Raw genomic sequence first — 22,485 nt, 5'->3', positions numbered from 1 at the left:
ACGGGAGGAGCGTCATGCAGTGCTTGACCCGGACGTCAACGTCGGTGAGCCGCCGACACAGTGGCAGTGCGTGCTTGATCTCGTCAAAGTACGCGCTGAAAATGGCATTCTCGATGGATTGGAGCTTGTTTGGCCACGTAGTGAGGAATGCACCGAGGCTGCTGTAGCGGTTACCGAGTACGTCTTGAAGCCCGCGGTACCAGCAAATGCGAATGCCGGGGAGTGCCGGAAGCGCTGCGAGCGCGAGGGACTGGTATACCGAGTCGATATGTTCGAGGCAGATTACAGGCCACGTGGTAAGGACGTTGGGAGCGCGAAGAAGCACCAAGAGAGCAGCAAGTGGCGCGCTCAACGTTGACGCCGGCATGGAAGTGAGAAAGGCCAGCGCATCGTCGGCGGTGGCCAAGCACTGGACGATCGAGATTGCGACGGCGTCGACTACCAGGAGGTACCGAGGACGAGCTACAGTCGGCTTGGCAGCCATGACGAAACGCTTTTTCCAAACTACAAAATCTTGAGCGGTTGCCAAGATCACAAATACATGCGTTTCATTGGTCGATATTCTGTCCAATAAAAGCGTTGCTATAGGACCAAACCCACCAGTGGCGGGACGAATCATCCAGCCCACCGGCGCGTATTCGGTGGCCGATAGTACGTCGTCCCGTGCTAACATAGATGTGCACTGTGCTAAGACAATATGGAAGTGATGGCAATCCACCAGTTGGCTTAGCGACTTGGGCTATGTAGACTGTAATCCTTGCACGGTCGATACATCATGGACACGCCGTGGTGCGCCTCTGCTTGACGCTTGACGTGTTGGTACACGTCTTCGCTCATTCGCGTCGCGATGTTGATCCTGGAATTTGTATAATCCAATGTGTAGTATCCACGCTATCCAAACAACGTTAAGAGGCCGCATACAAGTCAATCTCTGCGTCATATATGCTCGAAAAGCCAACAATCCACAGGCAGGCTCTGAATTATCCGGATATATCCGCTTACGATCACGAAGTGACAACCGTGATGCCAGCAGCCGACGTCGTGGTCCTGGCGGCGACTGCAATCGTACCCTACGTGGCATCACCGTACGACGCCCGCGCCTTGCTTGTGGCGCTGCCAGCACACATGCGAAGTGCACCGCTGGAGGCGCTCCTCACGCTGCTGCAGTCGCCTGCGGCCTTTCTGGAGCAATGGCCGGTCATCTGCCTCGAGGACGTCGCGCTGTCGTACCGTCCATTGGCCCTATTGGCGCTGCCGGCGCTGCCATCGATTGCTATCCGGCGCTTCCGCGACCTCCCGATCTCGGGCCGTCGCGAGCTCATCGCCTTCCTCACAGCATGGCCGATCACGTCGATTCACGCCTCCAACGACGACGACTGGGACGTCGACGCGATCGCAGCGGCACTGCCACGCTGCACACGCCTGGCGCACATTGGTGTCTCGATCGGCATGTTTACCAGACTCCGCCGATGGCTACCGCCAAGCGTGCGGCGGCTCTCGCTTGCACGGGACCCGTGGGACAATACGAAGGGCATGTATGGGGACGACACGGATGCAATCGACATGACTTCACTGCTCGCGTGGCCCCAGATTGCAACGCTTACCCATCTGTGTCTGGCCTGCGTTGGGCATTTTGATGATGCTCGCGTAGCCGACGCACTAACAACCGCGCCGTCGCTGCAAAGCCTCGAGCTCCACAGCATGGAGCTCGATGGATCTGATATCGACGCGCTCGTCGACGCGCTCGTAGCCACCAAGAAGACGTTATCGCACGTGACCGAGCTGCGCTTGGATGGTGTGTACCAGTCGTCGGTCGCAAAGTTGCTGTCGCTTGTCGATCGACGCCGCTTGACGCGCCTCGACGTCACTGCCATGGATGATCTCAGCTTCGTCGTCGAGTGGCTTCCAACGCTGCCAGCCCTCGAGACGCTCTGCTTGGGTCCTGGAATGCTGGATCACTTGCCCGCTCCCATCGCACACGATTGCCTCCGCCATGTATCCTTCGACACGTTTTTGATGTCGGCGGAGGAGGTCAATTTGCTTCTGGACTGGACGTGTGGCCTTGTGCGCCTGGAGCATATCTCGTTCCGCAACGTCTATTTGGGTGAAGGCCCGCGCGCGTCGATGCAGCGTGCACTGCGCCATTGGTTCAGTCGTGCCAACATTACGTACGTGCGATTGGCATGCTGCAACCTCGACGAGGATGCGGTGGCTGACGTTGCCAGCGCACTCGGCTCTCGTACCTGGCCGTTGGCGCTGGACCTCGTGCAAAACAATCAACTGCATCTACGAGGAGCGTGCCGTCTCTTGGACGCTCTGGTGCCGCTGGCTACTTGCACGCTACGAGTGACCCTCGTCGCGGAGGATCGCAATGAGATCTTGTCGTATGCGCACCAGCTGCCCATGATAATCGACGACAGCGGCGATGACGAGTACACGTTCTGTAGCGTTGGTCGTGTTTAGTAAAGACGACGTTATCCATACATGTTGTCATAACCGTATAGTAGCTTTGTAGCTTTGGATCCAACTACCTATCAACTGTTCGGTACAGTGTAGTTTCACCTTGTACGACGCTCGAGTGGGGTACTAGACGATGATTCGATTGACCGGTAGCCAATTTGAAGTGGCATTGCGGGCAAGGGACAAGTGAGTATCTAGCCTACTGTCTCTTCCTGGCTGCTGTACGACTCGTACCACACCGTCGTCGCGAGTGGCGTGCGGGGGAAATGTGATGTTGACATTCCCCGCCGCCCGTCTGGGAAGGCGGGTGGGTTAGAAAACACTTGTTGCCGAGTTGCGGAATACTAAATTGGGGACGTTGGGCTCTGCGTGTCGCTCGCTCCCGGCCCCGATTGGTAGAAAATCTGGTCCTCCCGCTACGCAATGAAACTACCACATGTGGCTCCACCACGTTCGATGGGTGCTACCGCTGCATTCTAGGCAACGTTTTAGTCGCTGTGCTGTTGCAGTAGCGCTTTGAGAGACCGTTAACCAATCGATGGCACCTCGCGCGCCAAGGACCTGTTGGTTGCCGCAACGATACCCAAGGCAACATGTAGTTGATGCAAGAGTCGCGCAGCAAGGGTGTTGGATCCCAGTTGTCGAGCCTGGCACAGCGTGTAAATGAATGAACTGTCGCCCGCCCCTTTGTACGTACTATGGACTAGTGACTACGACGCATGGAACGCTTCTGGCGCAATGATCATCATGATGTTCTGTTGTTCGACTCGAACCCGCGCAGAACGCGCTTGGACGCTTGTCATTCGCGCACACTAGCAGGCGAAGAGACGCACCTCGCCACCGGCAGCGTCGTTGTGCCGTGCGCGTTCCTTTGGACCGTTCGCGCGATGTTCCTCTTCGATAAGCAGGTGTCGTTTTCAGAATCAACGCCATTTTAATGTGCGTTGACGACGCGGGAATCTACCGAGATCGGACGCGTCGAAACGACGGCGATGCTGTCCAGGAGCAAGCACATGCGAACCCACTCCGCACATCATTTTTGTTTTTGCTCCTTTTACGCAAATGCAGCGGACAGCGACTCTGCTCGCGCTCGCCGTGCCTTTCATCTCTGGTCACGGCGTCATTTCCAGTCCCCTGGCCGAGTTTGCGCCCAATATCATGCGGACAACCTACGTGGCCATCATCCAAGCGTTCTTACCCGGCAAGTTTGACGACTCGCCGCAGACTAATGTCGCCAACTTCAACAAGGCGTTTGCGGCCCAGACGCAGTACAAGACACTCCGGGATTTGCTCGATTTGCACGGCCCAGACTGCGGCAACACGCTGCCAAATGTTGCTGCCAAGGCCATTCCGTCTGATGGCAAGATGACGTGGAAGAACCCCGACACGGGCGAGGGGTTCATCCCGAGCCACACGGGTCCGTGCGAGATCTGGCTCGACAGCACGCGCGTGTTTCAAAACAACGACTGCGCGACCAACTTCCCAGCCGCCCCCGAAGCGCGTCTGCCCGTGGATTACACAAAATGTGGTCCGAACGGGTGCTTGTTGCGCTTCTATTGGCTCGCGCTGCACCAGCCCCAGTGGCAAGTCTACAGTACGCCCCCCGTTTCATGAATCGCGGTAGATAAACGTACGGTGTGTAGAAAACTGCGTGCCACTGCAAGGCAATGATCAGGGGTCGGCGCCCGCCGTTGCACCCGCACCAACGACGACACCGTCGTCGGCACCGTCGTTGAACGGCGGTCAGTGCTCCGACGTGGCGACCGGTGTCGACTACTTTGGCAACGACGTCGCCAACGTCTACGTCTCGGGCACCAACCAAGACAAGGTGTCTGCGTGCTGCAGCGCCTGTACGCAAAAGACCGGCTGCAAGGGTTTTACCATCAACGGCGACACGTGCTGGCTCAAGAGCCAGCTTGTCAATGCAGTGCCCTGTCTCCACTGCATTTCGGCGGCGTTCGTTACCTCCACGCCGACCCAAGCACCGCTCTTGCCCAGCGGTCAGTGTGCGACGGTTCAAAAAGAGGTCGACTACTACGGCAACGACATTGGGAATCGGCGCGTCTCGGGGAGCAGCCACGACAAAGTGACAGCTTGTTGCAGCGCGTGCAGAGCGACCAGCGGCTGCAAGGGCTTCACCGTCAACGGGGAGACTTGCTGGCTCAAGAGCAAACTCGACGTTGCTGTGCCTTGCCTCCACTGCCTCTCAGCAGCGTTTAGCGGCGCATACCCGACGCAAGCCCCGCCTCTGAATGGCGGCCAGTGCGCCAATGTGCAAAACGAAATCGATTACTATGGCAACGACATCGCCAACGTCCACGTCTCGGGCACCAACCAAGACAAGGTGTCTGTGTGCTGCAGCGCCTGTACGCAAACGCGCGGCTGCAAGGGCTTCACCATCAACGGCGACACGTGCTGGCTCAAGAGCCAGCTCCTCAATGCGGCGCCCTGTCGTAACTGCATCTCGGCATCTGCGGGCAGCGCAGCCCAGTGCGGCAGTATTGCGAGCAACACCGACTATTATGGCAACGACATTCGCAGCTTTCCAGTCCTCGGCGACGCGATGTCGCAGCGCACGCAGTGCTGTAACGGCTGCGCATCGACGAGCGGGTGCGTCGGGTTCGCGATCAACAGTGGCACGTGCTGGCTCAAAAACAAACTCGCCAACAAAAGCAACACACCCGGCGTCGTCTCGGGCAGCTACACAACGTATCGCTTGTAGACATTATTACACCGCCTGAAATGTCGCGTACTTTGCTTTATATATGTAGACGACAATGACGCATTTTTTATCGTCAAGTATCGCAAAAAGGTATAGGTTGCTCGCTCAACCTCACTCGCTTGTACTGTTGCGCGGACTGCGATCGTCTAGCCAATGCCCTCGCGTCGAGTACGTAGCGCTTCGATAGAGCGCCCCGACGTAGACTGGTCCGAGATAGCGACGCCTCGCTGTCATCTATACTGACTTGCTCCTTGTTCGTGGGGCATGCATTAAGAAGAGACCCGTTGAGAATATGTCGCAGAGTGTACTATGTGTAGACGGCCTCTTTAAAGACAGAAACACTGGGCAGGGATACGGGAAGGCAGCACATTCGCGTACGTTCCTCATCAATTGTGCACTTCATATGTATGGTCTAGGAGCGCATATCCATACTTGCCGTCTCCAAGGGATATTCCCTGCTGTAGAGCCCTTGTCTGATAGACCGTACTAGTACGGTTTTCTGTAAGAGCAGTAGTGACATTCGGTTCTGAGAGAGATTTGTCCATGATTATGAATGTCAATGCGTTACCGAACCTTGGTGCTTGAGCGGCTCACGTCAAAAACGCCTCAAATTGAGACGTTGAGATTCAACTTTGTTGCGCCTCCAGATGCCGCATCTTTGCTGTTGTTGAACTGAATTATTACATGCAATTACAAAGATATGGTGAACTTCCTAATGCGCTCGTGAGGCGTGGCCGGTGCGTCAGCGAGGAGCGGTAGTGGTCGTGATCCAAGATTGTGCGACGGACCAGATAACGTGCACACCAAGGGTCGTCTCAATGAGCGATGAGCGACGCGTCAAGAGATGGCACCACAGCGCGACGAGCCAGGTGCCGGACATGCAGTCGTGCGATAGTTGATGCCGCATCTTTGTCTACATTTCGCCGTGGACCGGCGGGATGTGAGTGCTGGTCTTAAACACCATCATTCACTCCTGTAGTGATTGGTTGTCCATTTGGCACCATCTCGACCAGACTTGACCGATGCTCCTTGCGCTAGAGACGATCGAGCACATTGCGTCGTACATACCGTCGTATGCGACGCTTGTGGCGCTCCTCGACCTTCTGCCCGAGCGCACACCAGCCATGGAGCACGTCCGCACGTGGGGCCAGGACATCCGCGGCGCCCTTTCGCGCTGCACCTTTTCCGGACTGACCATGTCCTTGAACGGCTACCATCTAAGATACTACAACACGGACGCGGCGCCGATCGTCGCGTACGTCGCGGCCGCCGCGCCATTTGTCCCGCGCGTCTCGGTAACAATCAGCAATCTCGCCGAGTGGCTGCGGTACGTCGACGCGATTGCGCATCTCGTCACGTCAGTGGAGCTCGAACCTACGATTGATTTTATCGATGCTGCCCAGTCGCCGCCGAACGCAGGCGCAACGCTGCGTGACGCGCTCATCGCGTGCCCCCGACTGCACGCGCTGCGCGTCACATATGCCGACTGGGACGACTTTGACGGGGACCTCGCCAACATTGACGCTGTCCTTGCGGGCATGGTCTACCTTCCACGCCTTGCCAATGTCGACATTGATGGCTGTGCTTTTGCAGTCTCCCAACTCGCGACGTCAAGTGTCGAAGGCCTCGTTGCCTGGCTGGCTCGCTGCCCGGCCAAGTCCCTTCGGCTCGTGCATTGCAAGGTTGCAATGCACGACGATGGACGTGACGGTCTCGGTCCAGCGCTGGCAAGCGCGATATCGCAGTCGAGAACGCTTGAAGAACTCGAGATCAAGAACGTTCCGTACATCAACTCGTTTGGTCTGGATGGACAGCCGCTACCGTCCACTCTGCGTGTATTTCGCTGGACCAATTCGGACACGCCGCGCGATGAGTCGTCTGAGAGTCTCGCGCGCAACCTCTGTATCTCGCTCATGTCGGCAACCCGATTAAAAACGCTTCGTTTGGCGGCCAACTCTGCCTTGTGCCCGGTAACATTCATCAATCAGCTCGCAGCCGTGCTACCGACCATGACACACCTTTCGTGCTTGCAGCTCAAAGGTATCGGGATCAGTGATGCGACGCCACTCGTGGAGGTGCTGCCGTCTCTTCCAGCGTTGTCGACACTACGCTTCAAGATGGCACTGATCGAGGATATCGGCGCCATGGCTCTATCTGCTGCCCTACCCCACTGTACTGCGCTGCGTGCGCTCGAGATTCGCGGCGCGTACAGCGAGTCGTCGGCGATGGCACTGCGCACAGCGGTCCAGTCCATGCCGACGGACTGGCTTTACAGTCAATTCTGATTCGGCGCCACCACATTTTGGTGACACGAGCTGCTATGTTGTTATAAATAGACTGTGTGGTGGTTATTGTTATCTGTAGCGTCACTTTGTTTTTAGCAACGAGACTGGAAACCATGTTCATCACGACACCCGCTTCGCGACGCCAGCCCGCTCTCGTCATCGCAGGTCTTCTGTACCTGATCACCTCGCTCGGCATCAGTCTCTGGTACATCTCGCTTCTCTCGCCAAGCCTGGCCAACGACCTGTGGTGGGCCGGCTTTACCCCCACGGGTGGCGAAGCCTTACTCATCGATCTTGTCAACGCCCAACTGGCGCTGACCGCAACGTCGGCCCTCAGTATCTACGCAGATGATGCAACGATGCACAAGCTCTACAACGCGTCCACCGCCACCACCAGTATATCGCCAACCTACTCTCGCCACATCATCTTGACCGAGCTCACGTCCATCGAGTACGCCGTGCCGCAGCTACGCACACTCAGCGCCGCGTGGTCGATGCGCATGAACGTACAGCACTGCTGGGTCGACTTTAACAAAACGTTCGAGATTGCGCACACAACCACTCGTCAGCAGCGCTGCAAGGACCAGTTTGCGACCAACGGCGCCGTGTACCTCGAAGCTATCTTGCGCAACGTGGTCTGGGCCGACTACATGGCGACGTGGGGCGGCGTCAACAGTCGCTTTGTCATTGCATACGAGCGGGCACTGCAAGAATCCGCAACAGGACACGCCTTTTTGAGTCAAGTCTCGCAAGCCCGCAATACGACAACGATCAGTGATGAGCTCAATTACTGGCGTCAGTACAACTTAGATCGGTTCCAGCTGCAGTGGCAGAGTCGGTGGCAGCCCGGCATTACGGAAAGCATCGTCTTGGAGAATGCAATCGGACTGCAGGAGCTTGTGACGATCAAGAACTTTCCTCAGGGTACGGGTCCATACACATCAATTGTTCTCTTTTGGATTCCGCTCAACGACCTTCGGTTTGCAGCCTTCAACAACCGCAGTCTCATTCGCGGCTCGTCGCGCTTCTTTGACACCAACGTCTCCTCCATGCTGCCTGTCGTTGACCCTGAAGTATTTGGTGGTGTCACGCTTGTCTCGGGTCAATTCTTCAACCAATCCGCGCTCTTTCGACATGTCATTGGACCGTTCCAGAGCGTGGACTGCCTCTATCGGGGTCCCCCGGTATCCCTTCGCGACGCTTTTGCGGCGGCACGCGCTCGACTGCACGCCCAGCGAGCTGCGAAATCAGATCCCGCAACGCTGGCGCTGAGACCGCTCACGTGGCGCAACCATGCATACTTTGGTGGTAACCCCGTGTGCACGGGCTTGCCTAGCTCGGCATTTGTCCAGCAATCGTTTGACTTTTACGACGATTGCTCCAAGCCGAAACCACTGGTCGTGACGTCAAGCTCGGTCGCGATGGCGTTGGCGCGCGCCGCCACTTCAAGTCGAACTATCGTCGAGGACATGTGCGCCGTGGCCTCACCGACAGCAGCTTGCGTTTCTGCCATCACAGCTGCCGACCAGCTCTTGCAGTCCCTCGCCTCGCCGCTGGTCTGGAATGCATCGGTGGCGGATGAAGTTGGTCTCGAGATTGGATTGATGCAGTACGCTACTGCTGCCAATGGCTCGTGGGTCGTTCTCAAACAAGCACTTCTCGAGCCCTCGTTTGCATTCTTTGGCTGGATTTTTCTCTTTGATTGGGTCCTCGGCAATCGCGAAGTCGTCTCATTTCAAGGCGACAACGGCAATCTGACGCTCATCTCCAACGTATATACTCCACAGCTCTACACGACGGGGACGCAGCCGCTGCAGTCTGCCACGCAGATTCTCTACTACCTTGTGGTCGCCACCTCGGTGATTCTCGTCAGTGTCGGTGGGATTGTCTTGGTATATGCAGTCAAGACGCACTTCCAGTTCAACGGCGTGAACCTCTTCTTCTTCAACCGGATCGTGGGGGCCGTTTGGCTCGGTCGACCACTAGCTTTTTTACGAGGTATATCGGCAGTGCTGTTGCTGAGCTCGGCGAAACCCTCGCTCTCAACGTTGTTTCCGGCGACATCACGGTTTAGTGCCACGCCGTGGAGCTGGTTTGAAGCCATCGTGGTCACCGGCGAGGCGACGTGGCTGACCTATGTCGCCAATGATATTTTGGTGCTACTGACGCGGGATGGCACGAAAATGTACAGCTCTACCGCGAGTTTGCTCTCGTGGCTAATCCTCTTTCTTCTCGAAATGGCGAGTCCGGTGACAGTCTCTGGCAGCTTAAAACGTGTCTGCGTCGGCGTCGACATGGACTATGCAGTCACGTGCTCGAGCGGGGCACTGGTCGTCGGTAGTTCCAGCCGACTGGTTGTGGTGGTCAGTATCCAAGCAAGCGTTCTCGTCCTCGTGTGGACGACACTTCGCCTCTCGAGCCGATGGCGCTACCTTAGCACAACTGCGTCAGAGGCCTCCCTACTCGTGAGTGGTATTGCCGAAGAGTTTATGACTACTGCCCCTGGCACGACCCCCACACAGTACGTCATCGATGACGTCGCGTGTGTGCTTGCAGGTTTGCTCGCACTGCGCTTCCGCGACGTCAAGTACATCTTTGACATCAAACTGTGGCTCTTGTTGCAAGACGACCGGTCGACGATTGATTTTCTCAAAGTGCTCCCGCGCCCCGTCTTGGTCGACCGCTCCGTCAAAATCAACCCGCTGCCGCGCCTGCAGCAGAAGAGAACGCCCAACATCAATCAACGGCGGCGGCGCCTCGTCATGGGTCTAGCGACCAAGCTTATGGGGATCGTATACATTGTGTCGTCCATCAGTAGCTCCATCTCGTACTTGAGCGTCTCGAAAGTCAACTTGGCCAACGACGTCTATTGGGCCACCTTCAACACCACGGGTGCCCACGCCTTCCTCGCCAACTGGCTCAACGAACAACTCATCATTGGCAATACCACCATGCTTGATCTCTCGCTCGACCGACCGAGTATCAACGCCATGGCATCCTTTGCGTCATCGACAGCTCTTGTGGCGTCGCCTCAAAACTATGGCGCCTACCTCCAGCACACACTACTGAGCTCGATCGAGGCGACGATTGAAGGGCTGAGACGCTCGAATGGCTGTGACGCACCCTGGATCTTTTCTCCGTACTGCTATCTCGACCTGAAGAGGTCGTGGACGATGGCCAACTCGGCCAAGCGCCAAGCGAGGTGCGACGCAAGTATGTCGACCAACGGCGCCGTGTACTTGGAGACCGTTCTGCGCAACGTGGATTTCGGCAGCTTTCAGAACTGCTGGGGCACGGGCTTTGAGATTGGTATCGGTGCCGAGCTCAAGTTGTCGTCGGAAGGTCGCGCTTGGCTGGGCATGGTTTCTGGTACAGCGCCTCAGCTGAGTGCGAGTGACGAAGCTGTTTACTGGCGGTCGTTTGGTCTTTCATCATTCGAGGCGCAGTGGCAAAACTATAAACAGCTCGGCGTTCGCAACAGCTACTCGATCATCAACGCGTTTGGCATTGAGTACCCGCTGACGCTGGCGTCACTGGCGAGTACTTACCGTCTCGACAGTCAAACAACATTCAAAATGTATTGGTCGCTGGCCAACGATCTCTCAGCCGTGACCATGAACGCTTCGGGCATCGGCGGTCTCAGTCTGCTACGGTCCAGTGCCACCTACGCCTTTACCAACACCTCGCTCGCGAATGTTTACGTGATCAATGGGACGCTGCCGTCCCCGCTATCGCGAGGGCTTCAACTAATTTCTTCGTATCTTGGACCGTTTGGCTCGATCGATATGATCTATGTACCGCCACCGCTGGAGTTGCAGCAGCTCATGTCGTCGCTGCTGGAGCTCACCCGTGCGCCGCTCGCTGGGAATCTCAGCGCTCAAAGTGCCTACCGCGCAATCACGCCATTGGACCTCTCCCGTCCTGCGCCAAAGGCGTGGCTGTCCACAGGTGTCTTCACCTACGGCGGGTCGCCTCTCTGCACCGAGTTCAATTCTGGCCAAAAAACTAATTTGGGTCTCACGAGTCTCCTGTCGTTCGACGCCATCTGTTTGGTGGCGACGGGCGTCTCTGCCAAGCTCCAGCCAACGCGCCAGCAATACGTTCTCGGGAGTCTGTTTGCCAATCTCACATCCGCGACCAGCAACCTCTCGGCCGTGTGCGCGCTCGACCCAGCGTTCACCACGCAATGTCGCGTGTACCTGCCAACAACAAGAACGTACATTCGCGACTACATGGAGGTTCCACCGCACGTGATCTCCAACATCGCAGACATGGCGACGCGCATTCGCGCCATGAACATTTCGCTTATGATTTATGCCCGCACAACCTTGACCGCACCCCTCGAGCTGCGCATGATCAATCTTCTCGACGAGACCGATCGAGACTTTGGTTTTTTCGGCTGGCTCTTCCTCTACGACTGGGTGTTTGGATATCGCGAAGTGATCGCGTTCCAAGGCGACATGCGACGCCTTGCCTTGGTGACCGACCTCCAAATGCCTCTGTCGCAGCCGACGCAGGCGTGGGAAGTCCCCGATAACTTTGCTCGCTACCTCCACTCGGGTGTCCTCTACGTTACCGGCGTCATGATGGCGATTGCGTCGCTCGCCTTTGTGTACATTCTTGTCATTCGAGGCCAGTTTGAGGGCCTCAACATGCTCGAGCTCGGCCGCGTCGGCGGGATTGTCTGGGTCGGGCGGCCATTTCTACTTCTCCGGAGTGTCACGGCCCTTGTCGTCTTGTCGACAGCGACCTTGCAGTTGCAGCACTCGGGTTCTATGAGTTACTTGGCCACGGTCCGGGATCCGTGGTACAAGACGCTGCTTGCCGCCAACGAAGTCACGTGGCTGATTACGATCGTCAACGATATCTTTCTCATTGTGACGGGCGCATACACAGCATACTACATCACGCCCAACGGCTTTGTCGTTTGGGTCTTTTCGGGCGCGTTGACGCTGGCAGCACCCGTGGCACCCGTCTCGTCCATCCAGCTGCACTGCCAACTGAGTCAAGTGGACGCCGATGCCGCGTGCACTGCGGGCACCATTCAAATCGGTAGTCCCCAGCGCATGCTCCTCCTGGCGGGGGCGGTTCTCGTCTCTCAAATCGCTTCGTTTGCGATTGCGCGGCGCTGTCTGCGCGAGGTGCCGGCAAGCGCGCCGACGTCGCTTTTTTTATCGTCGGGTGCAAAATATTTGTTTGTGCCGAACGCCTGGATGCACGACAATATTTACTACGTGGACCGCGCGTCCGCTGTCCTCGACGGACTCCTGACGCTGCGCTATAGCGAGACGCGCCTGATCGTCCTCGATATCAAGACGTGGCGGGTGTTTACGATACCGCTGGAGCTGATGCCGCAAACAACGAAAACCGACTTTCTCGCGGCGGTTCCCCTTCTCAACGACAACTAGTCAGTGGATTGTTTATATATGTGAGGTTTGAGAGATTGACGGTTGGCAATGCTTTCTTTTTAACATAACATGGCGTGTTTTCTCAAAAGAGTCGACGCAACCACTCCAACCGCACGGCGAAAAGCGGGAACGTAAACATCCGAGGCTCGTCCCTCGTCCTGCATTGTTGTTTGTTTGATGTACCTTGTTCGAAATCGACCCTGGCGATGCCTTGAAGGCGCAAACACAGGTTTTCAAAATCGCGGCTTGGTGCCGCAAATGGGTGTTACGCGCCTGCAACGAGTCGAAGCGGACTTTTCAAGCCAAGGCGGCTCAGCGAAACCAACGACTGGTCGACAGAGCCTAGCAATTCTAGTTTTTGATCTCCGCTAAGCAACCCGCCGCGAGGTGCAGCGGTAATGCAGTCCTATCGCCCTTTTTCCTCCTCTGAGCGAAGAGGCCTTGTGAAAGCGCCATTAATTCATTGTACGCGACAAAACTCGTCCTTTGCCATCGAAATAGCCGTAGCACTGTGCAAGGCTCAGCCCAGGCGAGAACACTCCACGAGCGCATCAGCGTAAAAGCATCCGGGGTAGGTGAAAAGCGGGTCCCCAATGACCCAGCGCAAGCAAAGCGCCGCCACCAGAAACCACCTCCTCTGAGAATATATTTCATCGATATATCCATTCTTGGAGACCATCGTTGACGACACCGGAGCCCAATGTTTTATTGACCTTAGTCGTCATTTGTATGGGCCGTTGTTGAAACGAATGCGGCGTCTCTGAATGCCGCCAGCAGCGTTGTTTCTACACACGCTCGTACTTTCTCGCCCTTTTGAAAGCTTGTGGATGCTCCATTTCCTACTCCACAGCGATGCTTGCACAACTGCTTGCACTATTTCAACAAGGTACACACTGTTCGTGCGTTACACCAGAGATTCTACCGTTGCACTGTGTGATATATAGAGGCGAGCAGTGGGCTATTTTAACGCACTCGGGCGGTTGCGCATCGCTCGTTTTAGCAGCGACGCAACCGCCCTTGCCGCGTGGCAACCCACGATTTTATTACATGGTCAAGTGCTATAATCGGTCGCGTGACGCGCTCACGCCTTGAGCACACGCCTAGTATTTGATGTTGGATAGTGCGCCTGCTTGCGTGCAACCTGGACTCGAAAGATCTTCAAATCGAGTGACATATGGTTGCGACCAAGACGATAATTCGACCCACAATCGCATTTTATCTGATAGATAAATATATTTTGGCGTTTCGGTTGCCAAGATAGGCAGCCGTTGCAGCGAACGATACAATGTATTTGCATATCGTCCCAGCACAGCACTGGACACTGAACGCCAGCCATTTGAGTCGCACTTTTCATTTTCAGTGAGCTACCCTCGTACTCAATGCTACCATCTACCACAAAAGCGCTGGAACTCGCGCCATCTATCAACGTCCAGATTGCCTCCAAGCACCAGTCAACCCTCGTTATTGCAGGTCTTTCTGTACCTCATCGCCTCGCTCGGCATCGGTCTCTGGTACCTCTCGCTCCTCTCGCCAAGTCTGGCCAATGATCTATGGTGGGCCGGCTTTACCCCCACGGGCGGGGAAGCCTTGCTCATCGACCTCATCAACGCCCAACTGGCGCTGACCACGACATCGTCCCTCAGTATCTATGCCGCCCACGCAACGATGAACAAGCTCTACAACGCGTCCATCGCCACCACCAGTATATCGCCAACCTACTCTCGCCGGATTCTCATGACCGAGCTCACGTCCATCGAGTACGCCGTGCCGCAGCTACGCACACTCAGCGCCGCGTGGTCGATGCGCATGAACGTACAACACTGCTGGGTCGACTTTAACAAAACGTTCGAGATTGCGCACACAATTACTCGTCAGCAGCGCTGCAAGGACCAGTTTGCGACCAATGGCGCCGTGTACCTCGAGGCTATCTTGCGCAACGTGGTCTGGGCCGACTACATGGCGACGTGGGGCGGCGTCAACAGTCGCTTTGCGATTGCGTACGAGCGGGCTGTTGGAAATCCCACAGCGGCTAACGATCTAGACCAACAGAACTACACACTATGCACAGATTACCACTGGTCTAGCTTACATAACGAACAATATCACTTTCATATTTGCATTCTACTACACACATCTCCGACCGTGCCACGGTACAGCACACTGCGTGGCTCAGACTTCTTACACGGGCACTGCAAGAATCCGCAACAGGTCAAGCCTTTTTGAGTCAAGTCTCGCAAGCCCGCAATACGACAACCATCAGTGATGAGCTCAATTACTGGCGCCAGTACGACTTGGATCGGTTCCAGCTGCAGTGGCAGAACCGGTGGCAACCCGGCATCACGGAAAGCATCGTCTTGGAGAATGCAATCGGACTGCGGGAGCTCGTGACCATCAAGAACTTTGCCCAAGGCACGGGGCCCTGGACGTCTGCACAGCTCTTCTCACTGCCGCTCAATGACATTCGCATCGCCCAGTCGGCGAACCGCAGCTTCGTTCGCGGCTCGTCGCGGCACTTTGGGACCAATATCTCATCCGCGCTACCCATCGTCGACCTTGAAGTCGCCCTCGGGAATACCGCTGTCTCTGGGCAGTTTGCCAAGCAGCCCGCAGCGTTTCGCCGCGTCGTCGGGCCCTTCCAGAACGTCGACAGCCTTCTCCTCGCCGTGCCTGCTGATCTTGTTCAGACGTACGAAGCAGCTCAGACGAGCCTATTGCAGCAGTTTGGCAGCGACGGTCTCCGCGGGTCTTTGGCCGCTTTGAGTGTCGACCTCATGCCACTGGGATGGCGCAGCAACTTCTCGTTCTATGGCGGCGACCCGCTCTGCATGAACCTGCCACGCACAGCGTACATTCAGCAGTCGTTTGATTTCTTCCACGACTGCTCCAAGCCCAAGCCACTTCGTCTGCTGCTGAGTCCATTGGCACTGCTGTTGGCGCGCACCGCCGTACCGACCGGAGACGTTTGTGCAGCCGCGTCATCTACAGCAGCTTGTACGGCGTCTATTGCGGCTGTCGACCAGCTCTTGCAGTCCCTCGCCTCACCGCTGGTCTGGAATGCATCGATTGCGAGTGAGGTTGGTCTCGAGATTGGATTGATGCAGTACGCTACTGCCGCCAATGGCTCGTGGGTCGTCCTCAAACAAGCTCTGCTCGAGCCCTCGTTTGCGTTCTTTGGCTGGGTCTTTCTCTTTGATTGGGTCCTCGGCAATCGCGAAGTCGTCTCATTCCAAGGCGACAACGGCAATCTCACGCTCATCTCCAACGTCTATACCCCACAGCTCTACACGACGGGGACGCAGCCGCTGCAGTCGGCCACGCAGATTCTCTACTACCTTGTGGTTACCACCTCGGTGATTCTCGTCAGCGTCGGTGGGATTGTTTTAATCTATGCGGTCAAGACGCGGCTCCGGTTCAACGGTTTGAACCTCTTCTTCTTCAACCGGATCGTGGGGGCCGTTTGGATCGGTCGACCACTAGCGTTTTTACGAGGTATATCGGCAGTGCTACTGCTGAGCTCGGCCAACGCGTCGCTTCTGACGTCGTCTTCTGGTGCATCGCGGTTTATCGCCACGCCTCGAAGCTGGATTGAAGCTGTGATCGTGACGGGCGAGGCAACCTGGCTCACGTATGTCGCTAACGAGATGTGGGTGCTGCTGACGCGCCACCGCACGCAAGCGTACAGCTCGACGGCCAGTCTTCTCTCGTGGCTCGTCCTTCTTATCCTGGAAGTTGCAAGTCCCGTCGAAATCGCCGTCAATATCAAGCGCGCCTGTGTCAGCGTTGATATGGACTTTGCCGCCACGTGTACCAGCGGTGTCGTCTCGGTGGGGAGCTTCGAGCGACTCGTGGTGATCGCCGTCATCCAAGCCAGCATCCTTGTCGTCGTCTGGGCGTGTGTGACGTCGTGGCGCCGGTGGCGGTACCTGAGCACGAAAGAGTCGGAGGCGTCGCTGCTCGTGAGTGGCATAGCCGACGCCTTCATTGCAACCGCCCCCGGAACGACTCCAACTCACTATGTCATCGATGACGTGGCGTGCGTCCTTGCGGGCTTGCTCGCCCTGCACTTTCGAGGCGTTGCGTACACTTTTGACATCAAACTGTGGCTCTTGCTCAAGGACGACCGATCGACATCTGATTTTCTCAAAGTGCTGCCGCGCCCCGTCTTGTCCGAGCATTCGCTTCACGTACAGGCCAAGGCGGGGGCTCGGAAGAAGAGCGATCCTAGCGTCAACCAGCGCCGGCGTCACAGAGTATTGACCCTCGTCTTCCAAATGCTGGGGATTGTCTACATCGTGTCGTCCATCGGTAGCTCCGTCTCGTACTTGAGTGTCTCTCAAGTCAACTTGGCCAACGATGTCTATTGGGCCACGTTCAACACCACCGGTGCTCATGCGTTCTTTGCCAACTGGCTCAACGAGCAACTTGTCATTGGCAACACCACCATGGTCGACCTACCCCCCGACCGACCGAGTATCAACGCCATGGCATCCTTTGCGGCATCGACAGCTCTTGTGGCGTCGCCTCAAAACTATGGCGCCTACCTCCAGCACACACTACTGAGCTCGATCGAGGCGACGATTGAAGGGCTGAGACGCTCGAATGGCTGTGACGCACCCTGGATCTTTTCTCCGTACTGCTATCTCGACCTGAAGAGGTCGTGGACGATGGCCAACTCGGCCAAGCGCCAAGCGAGGTGCGACGCGAGCATGACGACCAACGGCGCCGTGTACTTGGAGACCGTTCTGCGCAACGTGGATTTCGGCAGCTTTCATAACTGCTGGGGCACGGGCTTTGAAATTGGTATCGGTGCCGAGCTCAAGTTGTCGTCGGAAGGTCGCAACTGGCTGGACATGGTCTCGAGCACAGCGCCTCAGCTGAGTGCGAGTGACGAAGCTGTTTACTGGCGGTCGTTTGGCCTCACAACGTATCAAACACAGTGGCAAAACTACAAGAAGCTCGGCGTTCGCAACAGCTACTCGATCATCAACGCGTTTGGCACGCCCCATGCACTGACGTTATCCTCTCAAGACGGCACCTACCGCCTTGGCAGCCAGACGACGTTCAAAATGTACTGGTCGCTGGCCAACGACCTCTCGGCGGTCGCATCCAACACATCTGGCATCGGCGGTCTGAGTCTTTTACGGTCCAGTGCCACCTACGCCTTTACCAACACCTCGCTCGCGGATGTTTACGTGATCAATGGGACGCTGCCGTCCCCGCTATCCCGCGGCTTCCAGCTAACAACGTCCCTCTTGGGTCCGTACGGCTCGATCGATATGGTCTATGTCCCACCACCCGTCGCCCTGCAGCAGCTCGTGTCATATCTGCTCGATGCGACGCGGGCACCCCTCGCTGGCAACCTCGCTGCGCAAGCCGCGTACTTTAACATCACACCGCTTGACCTCTCTCGACCGGTCCCCTCAATGTGGCTCACGGCGCGTTTGGTTACCTTTGGGGGATCCCCGCTCTGCCCCGAAGCCTTATCAGGCAGTGCTCTTACCACGGCGGGTCTCGGGACGTTAGTATCGTATGACGGGATTTGCTTGACGTCGACCGGTACCGTCAAGGTCCAGCCAACGCGACAGCAGTATATCCTCGCAGCGGTCCTCGCTGGGCTTCAGACCACCGACAACATGACGGCGATCTGTGCCTTAGACCCGACGTTCACGGCGCAGTGCGCGGTCTACCTGCCCCGCACCCTCGCCTACATTCAGGATTACATGCCGCTACCTTTGTCCATCGCCGTGGATGTGGCGATTCTGCAGCAGCGGATCGCAGCGATGAATGTGTCGGCCATGATCTACGCACGGACAAGTTCCAACACGTCGCTGCCGCTGACGCTGCGTGTGCTCAACCTTCTCGACGACCGCGAGCGAAGCTTTCGCTTCTTTGCGTGGCTCTTCTTTTACGACTGGGTCTTTGGCATCCGCGAAGTCATTTCGTTCCAAGGCGACGACGGCAGCTTGTCGCTCATGGGCGATCTCGCGACGCCGCTCTCTCAAGCCACGCAAGCATGGGAGGTCCCCGCCAACATTGCGCAGTATTTACGAGCGGGTGTTCTCTACGTTACGGGCGTCATGATTGCAGTTGCAGGCCTCGCCTTCGTCTACATCATAGCTGGTCGCGGTCATTTCGAAGGCCTCAACATGCTCGAGCTCGGCCGTGTCGGCGGCATTGTCTGGGTCGGGCGGCCCTTCTTGCTGCTCCGGAGCATGACGGCCATCGTCGTCTTGTCGACCGCGACCTTGCAGCTACAGAACTCGGGCTATTTGAGTTACTTTGCCACCGTCCGCGATCCGTGGTACAAGACGCTACTGGCGGCCAATGAAGTCACATGGCTCATCACGATCGTCAACGACATCTTTCTCGTCTTTACGGGCGACTATGCGTCCTACTACGTCACTCCCAACGGCTTCGTCGTCTGGGTCTTCGCCTCCGCCGTCACAATCGCGGCGCCCGTGACGCCGGCCACGACCATCGACTTGCGCTGTCGACTAGAGCAAGTCGACGCGCGCGCGGTGTGTACCGCCGGCGACATTGCCATCGGTAGCGCCGACCGCATGCTCGTCTTGGCGTCGGCCGTGCTTCTCTCGCAGGTGCTCTCGTTTGCAACCGCTTGGCTTTGTGTCCGCGTCGCGCCTTCGAATCCCGTCACGTCGCTCTTCTTGTCGTCGGGCGCCAAGTTTCTCTTTGTGCCGGGACCGTGGATGGACGACGATGTCTACTACGTGGACCGCGCCTCCGCTGTCTTGGACGGCCTCTTGACGTGGCGACTCAGTGCGAAGCGCCTCGTTGTCCTCGACGTCAAGAGTTGGCGCGTCTTTGTGCTCCCCGCCACGTCCATGCACCCGATAAGCCCCGCGTTCGCCGCGGCCGTCCCGCTCATCAACGACGTCTAGTCGTCTAGTCTAGTTAGTTAAGACTTGTTGACTCCCATGTTTTTTTTCTCATTTTGACAAGTGTCCACCTTTCTATTGTGCAAGGTATCTGAGTTGACGATGCTTAGTGGAGCGATTATGAACCGATACGTCGCAAAGGTCCTTTGCAATGTAGAAAGACACCCGCTGCATCGACAACGAGATACGTCGTCGGATTTGAGGGCTCGACCTTGTCGTTGGCGCGAGTCGGCCGACGTGTGGGCCGCACAATCAATCAAGCAATCAATCGAACGTGTTCATGTTGAAATCAAATATAGGCAAAAACGAACTCAAAGACTGCGCATACGTCGTGCTGCGCCTGAATGCGTGGGCCTTGGCAGTATTTGGTCGTTGCGAGTGAGCTGCGCACGGAGAGATCCATCCCGTGTGGGCCGTATTAGTAGCAAATGCTCTCTCTGACGTTGCTAGCCTGTCGTCGAGATGTTGGCCTCAACGCCTTGTCGCTTGCTTTTGCGGTTGTCGCTAGGTGGTCAAGCCACAGCGCGCCCCGTCATGGCGAGACGCTGCGTGGATCAGGCGACGTAGACATCCCGCAGTGTCACCGCCATGCCGCTTGCGTATAGCCTGTGCATGCTATCGTTGCACCTCGAATGGCATCTCAGGATCCGAATGAACGGCAGCTTCATGATGTAAGTCCGTAGCATCGCCATGACGAAAGAACTCACTTCATGGGCGATGCGGCGCGTTGGCGCTAGCCATAAAGGATCGGACAGCCCGACGCGGAATAAGGCCCTTGGCGAGCAGAGTAGGGTTGAGAAACCAGCACGCACTGCATACGTCGTCGTTGGTACAGCGAGTACTGTCTGCGGACACCGCGTCGGCGACGACAAGGCGTGATCCTCACGTGCAGCCACAGCATACTAACAGCAACAATGCGCCACGGTGTCTTGCAGCGCTGGCGATCGCTGCGCAGGTCCCGTCAGCAAGTCGTTCGATGCAAGCGCATGGGCGTTGGCATCTACCACTATATGGAGTCATCGTGTTGAAAGTCGAGTCTTGGGCAACGTACGCAGTCTCCTGTCGCCGACGTTTATCGGAAGAGCGCCATGTACTCTTCGGGAATGTCGTCCGAGTAGAGCTCCTGCGCGTACATGCGCTCCTTCTGCGCTGCCTGGGCCTTGGCCGCCTTGCGCTGTCGCTTCTCGGCTGGCGTCCGCTTTGGCGCCTGCACGATCGGCTGCGGCGGCTTCTCGATGTGGGTCACGCGGTACGTGAGCGGCGCTGCGCCCAAGCCAGCGCGGTCGCGCTTCAAGCACGTGGCGACGGGGGCGGTCCGGCCTTGCTTCTCGTTGCCGAGGCCCTCGCCAGCCTTCCAGCCCATCGTCTCGAGGAGGCGGTAGCCCACATTCGATGGCGCGATCTCGTGCGCGTCGGCCCTCGCCCGCTTGGTCCCGCGCGCTGCGCTGCGGAGCTCGGCCGTCGTGGCCACCTTGGCCTCCATATCCGCAACGTCCAAATGGCCCGACCAAGGTTAAATCGGAACGGTTTAATTCACGTTTTTCGATTCACACATGCGTGTGAAATGTGTAAAACACCACAGGCGGTGTCAACACAAGAGCTTTGACCTTCTAAAAACACGACGCCCACGTTTTGCACGTCCGTACTTCGGCCTGTGTGTTTGACCCCGACGCCAAACCAGCGTTAAAATTAGCGTTAAACCAGTCGACCTTCGTCATTCCAGTTCTCCCTCTCGCTTGATCCCTCCACGGAAAAGAGTATGCACATCTTCAGGACAGGACACTAAAACCTCATGCAAAATCGCAAGTTGATATTGTCTGCGATCTACGGGACAAAGTTGAACCACGATAGATCGTGCCAATTAGCGCGGTCGTCGTCGATGCGGATCATTTCAAATGTGTACGAGCCGAACAAAATCCAGTCGTGGAACTTGCGGTGTCGGATCCGGCTTTCGTGGCTGTGGAGCTTAAAGTCCCAGTGCTGGTTGCTGTTCTGGACATTGCAGGGATACCCGTGCACCATCGGCTTCCCAGCCTCGTTGCTCCAGTAGGCGTCGAGGCACATGTCCGTCTCGACGTTTCGCAGCATATCGATCTTGTCGGACCCGGGCGACTGGTAGACTTGCCACGCTTTCGAACCGTCGCATTTGCGGCACGTGGTCGTGACCTCCGAACCAATCATGGTGGTCCAGAAGTCTACCCACGTCCAAATGCCCACCCACTCGTCATTGTCCTTGTACCAGTAACGCCAGCCGCGCTGTAGGCCCCACTGCCGCGCCGGAAACTCGTTCTCGACCGTCGCCGTTTCCGTCGTGTTGTCGCTGGGCAGCGTCGCGTTCTTGGTCGGGAGCGGCGCGCCTTGCACGACGGCGGCGAGAGCGAGCACGACCGAGATGTGGAGACCCATGCCACTGTCACGTTGCGACGAAAGTGTCAAATGAGCCGACTCCACGAGCGCAAGAGCTCGACCTGGGCAGGGGCGTCTTTCGCAAAGCACCCCGCCTGTCGCGCGCCACGACTAGAACGTACAACGTCGACTCGACCAGATTACGTGGCATCGCTACAGCTCATCTCTCGACCGTACGATCTGACTACAAACATCTGGATGGTGCAATGTCAAAAAAAGGGTGAAACGTGCACCCAAATTAAACCCAAAAACGGGGTAAAATTGCAAAAAAAACAATACAACTGTTGTTGAAGTAGGGTCGTGTATTA

At 57.0% G+C, this 22,485-nt stretch overlaps 4 protein-coding genes across 4 annotated transcripts; 2 read left to right on the top strand and 2 right to left on the bottom strand.

Annotated features, from left to right (window-relative positions):
• Positions 1-3,522: 3,522 nt before the first annotated feature.
• SPRG_07627 (hypothetical protein) lies at positions 3,523-5,182 on the top strand (the record flags this gene model as incomplete). Its single annotated transcript, XM_012346905.1, has 2 exons — positions 3,523-4,054; positions 4,104-5,182. 2 exons carry the CDS (start codon positions 3,523-3,525, stop codon positions 5,180-5,182), a joined length of 1,611 nt encoding a protein of 536 aa, XP_012202295.1.
• Positions 5,183-6,204: 1,022 nt separating this feature from the next.
• SPRG_20431 (hypothetical protein) lies at positions 6,205-12,875 on the top strand (the record flags this gene model as incomplete). Its single annotated transcript, XM_012347022.1, has 2 exons — positions 6,205-7,456; positions 7,564-12,875. 2 exons carry the CDS (start codon positions 6,205-6,207, stop codon positions 12,873-12,875), a joined length of 6,564 nt encoding a protein of 2,187 aa, XP_012202412.1.
• Positions 12,876-20,772: 7,897 nt separating this feature from the next.
• Positions 20,773-21,261, bottom strand: SPRG_07626 (hypothetical protein). The gene has a single exon (XM_012346904.1). It carries the CDS (start codon positions 21,252-21,254, stop codon positions 20,844-20,846), a length of 411 nt encoding a protein of 136 aa, XP_012202294.1. The 5' UTR covers positions 21,255-21,261; the 3' UTR covers positions 20,773-20,843.
• A 334-nt stretch (positions 21,262-21,595) lies between these two features.
• On the bottom strand, positions 21,596-22,177 carry SPRG_07625 (hypothetical protein; the record flags this gene model as incomplete). Its single annotated transcript, XM_012346903.1, has 1 exon — positions 21,596-22,177. One exon carries the CDS (start codon positions 22,175-22,177, stop codon positions 21,596-21,598), a length of 582 nt encoding a protein of 193 aa, XP_012202293.1.
• Positions 22,178-22,485: the final 308 nt, after the last annotated feature.

This window comes from Saprolegnia parasitica, assembly GCF_000151545.1.
Source record: "Saprolegnia parasitica CBS 223.65 unplaced genomic scaffold supercont2.32, whole genome shotgun sequence".
Classification (NCBI taxonomy): domain Eukaryota; phylum Oomycota; class Saprolegniomycetes; order Saprolegniales; family Saprolegniaceae; genus Saprolegnia; species Saprolegnia parasitica.
This window is presented reverse-complemented; position numbering and strand designations above follow the sequence as displayed.

What these genes read in the sequence shown, in the direction of transcription:
- SPRG_07626 (XM_012346904.1), bottom strand. Translation starts at nt 21,254, where the DNA reads ATGGAGGCCAAGGTGGCCACGACGGCCGAGCTCCGCAGCGCAGCGCGC.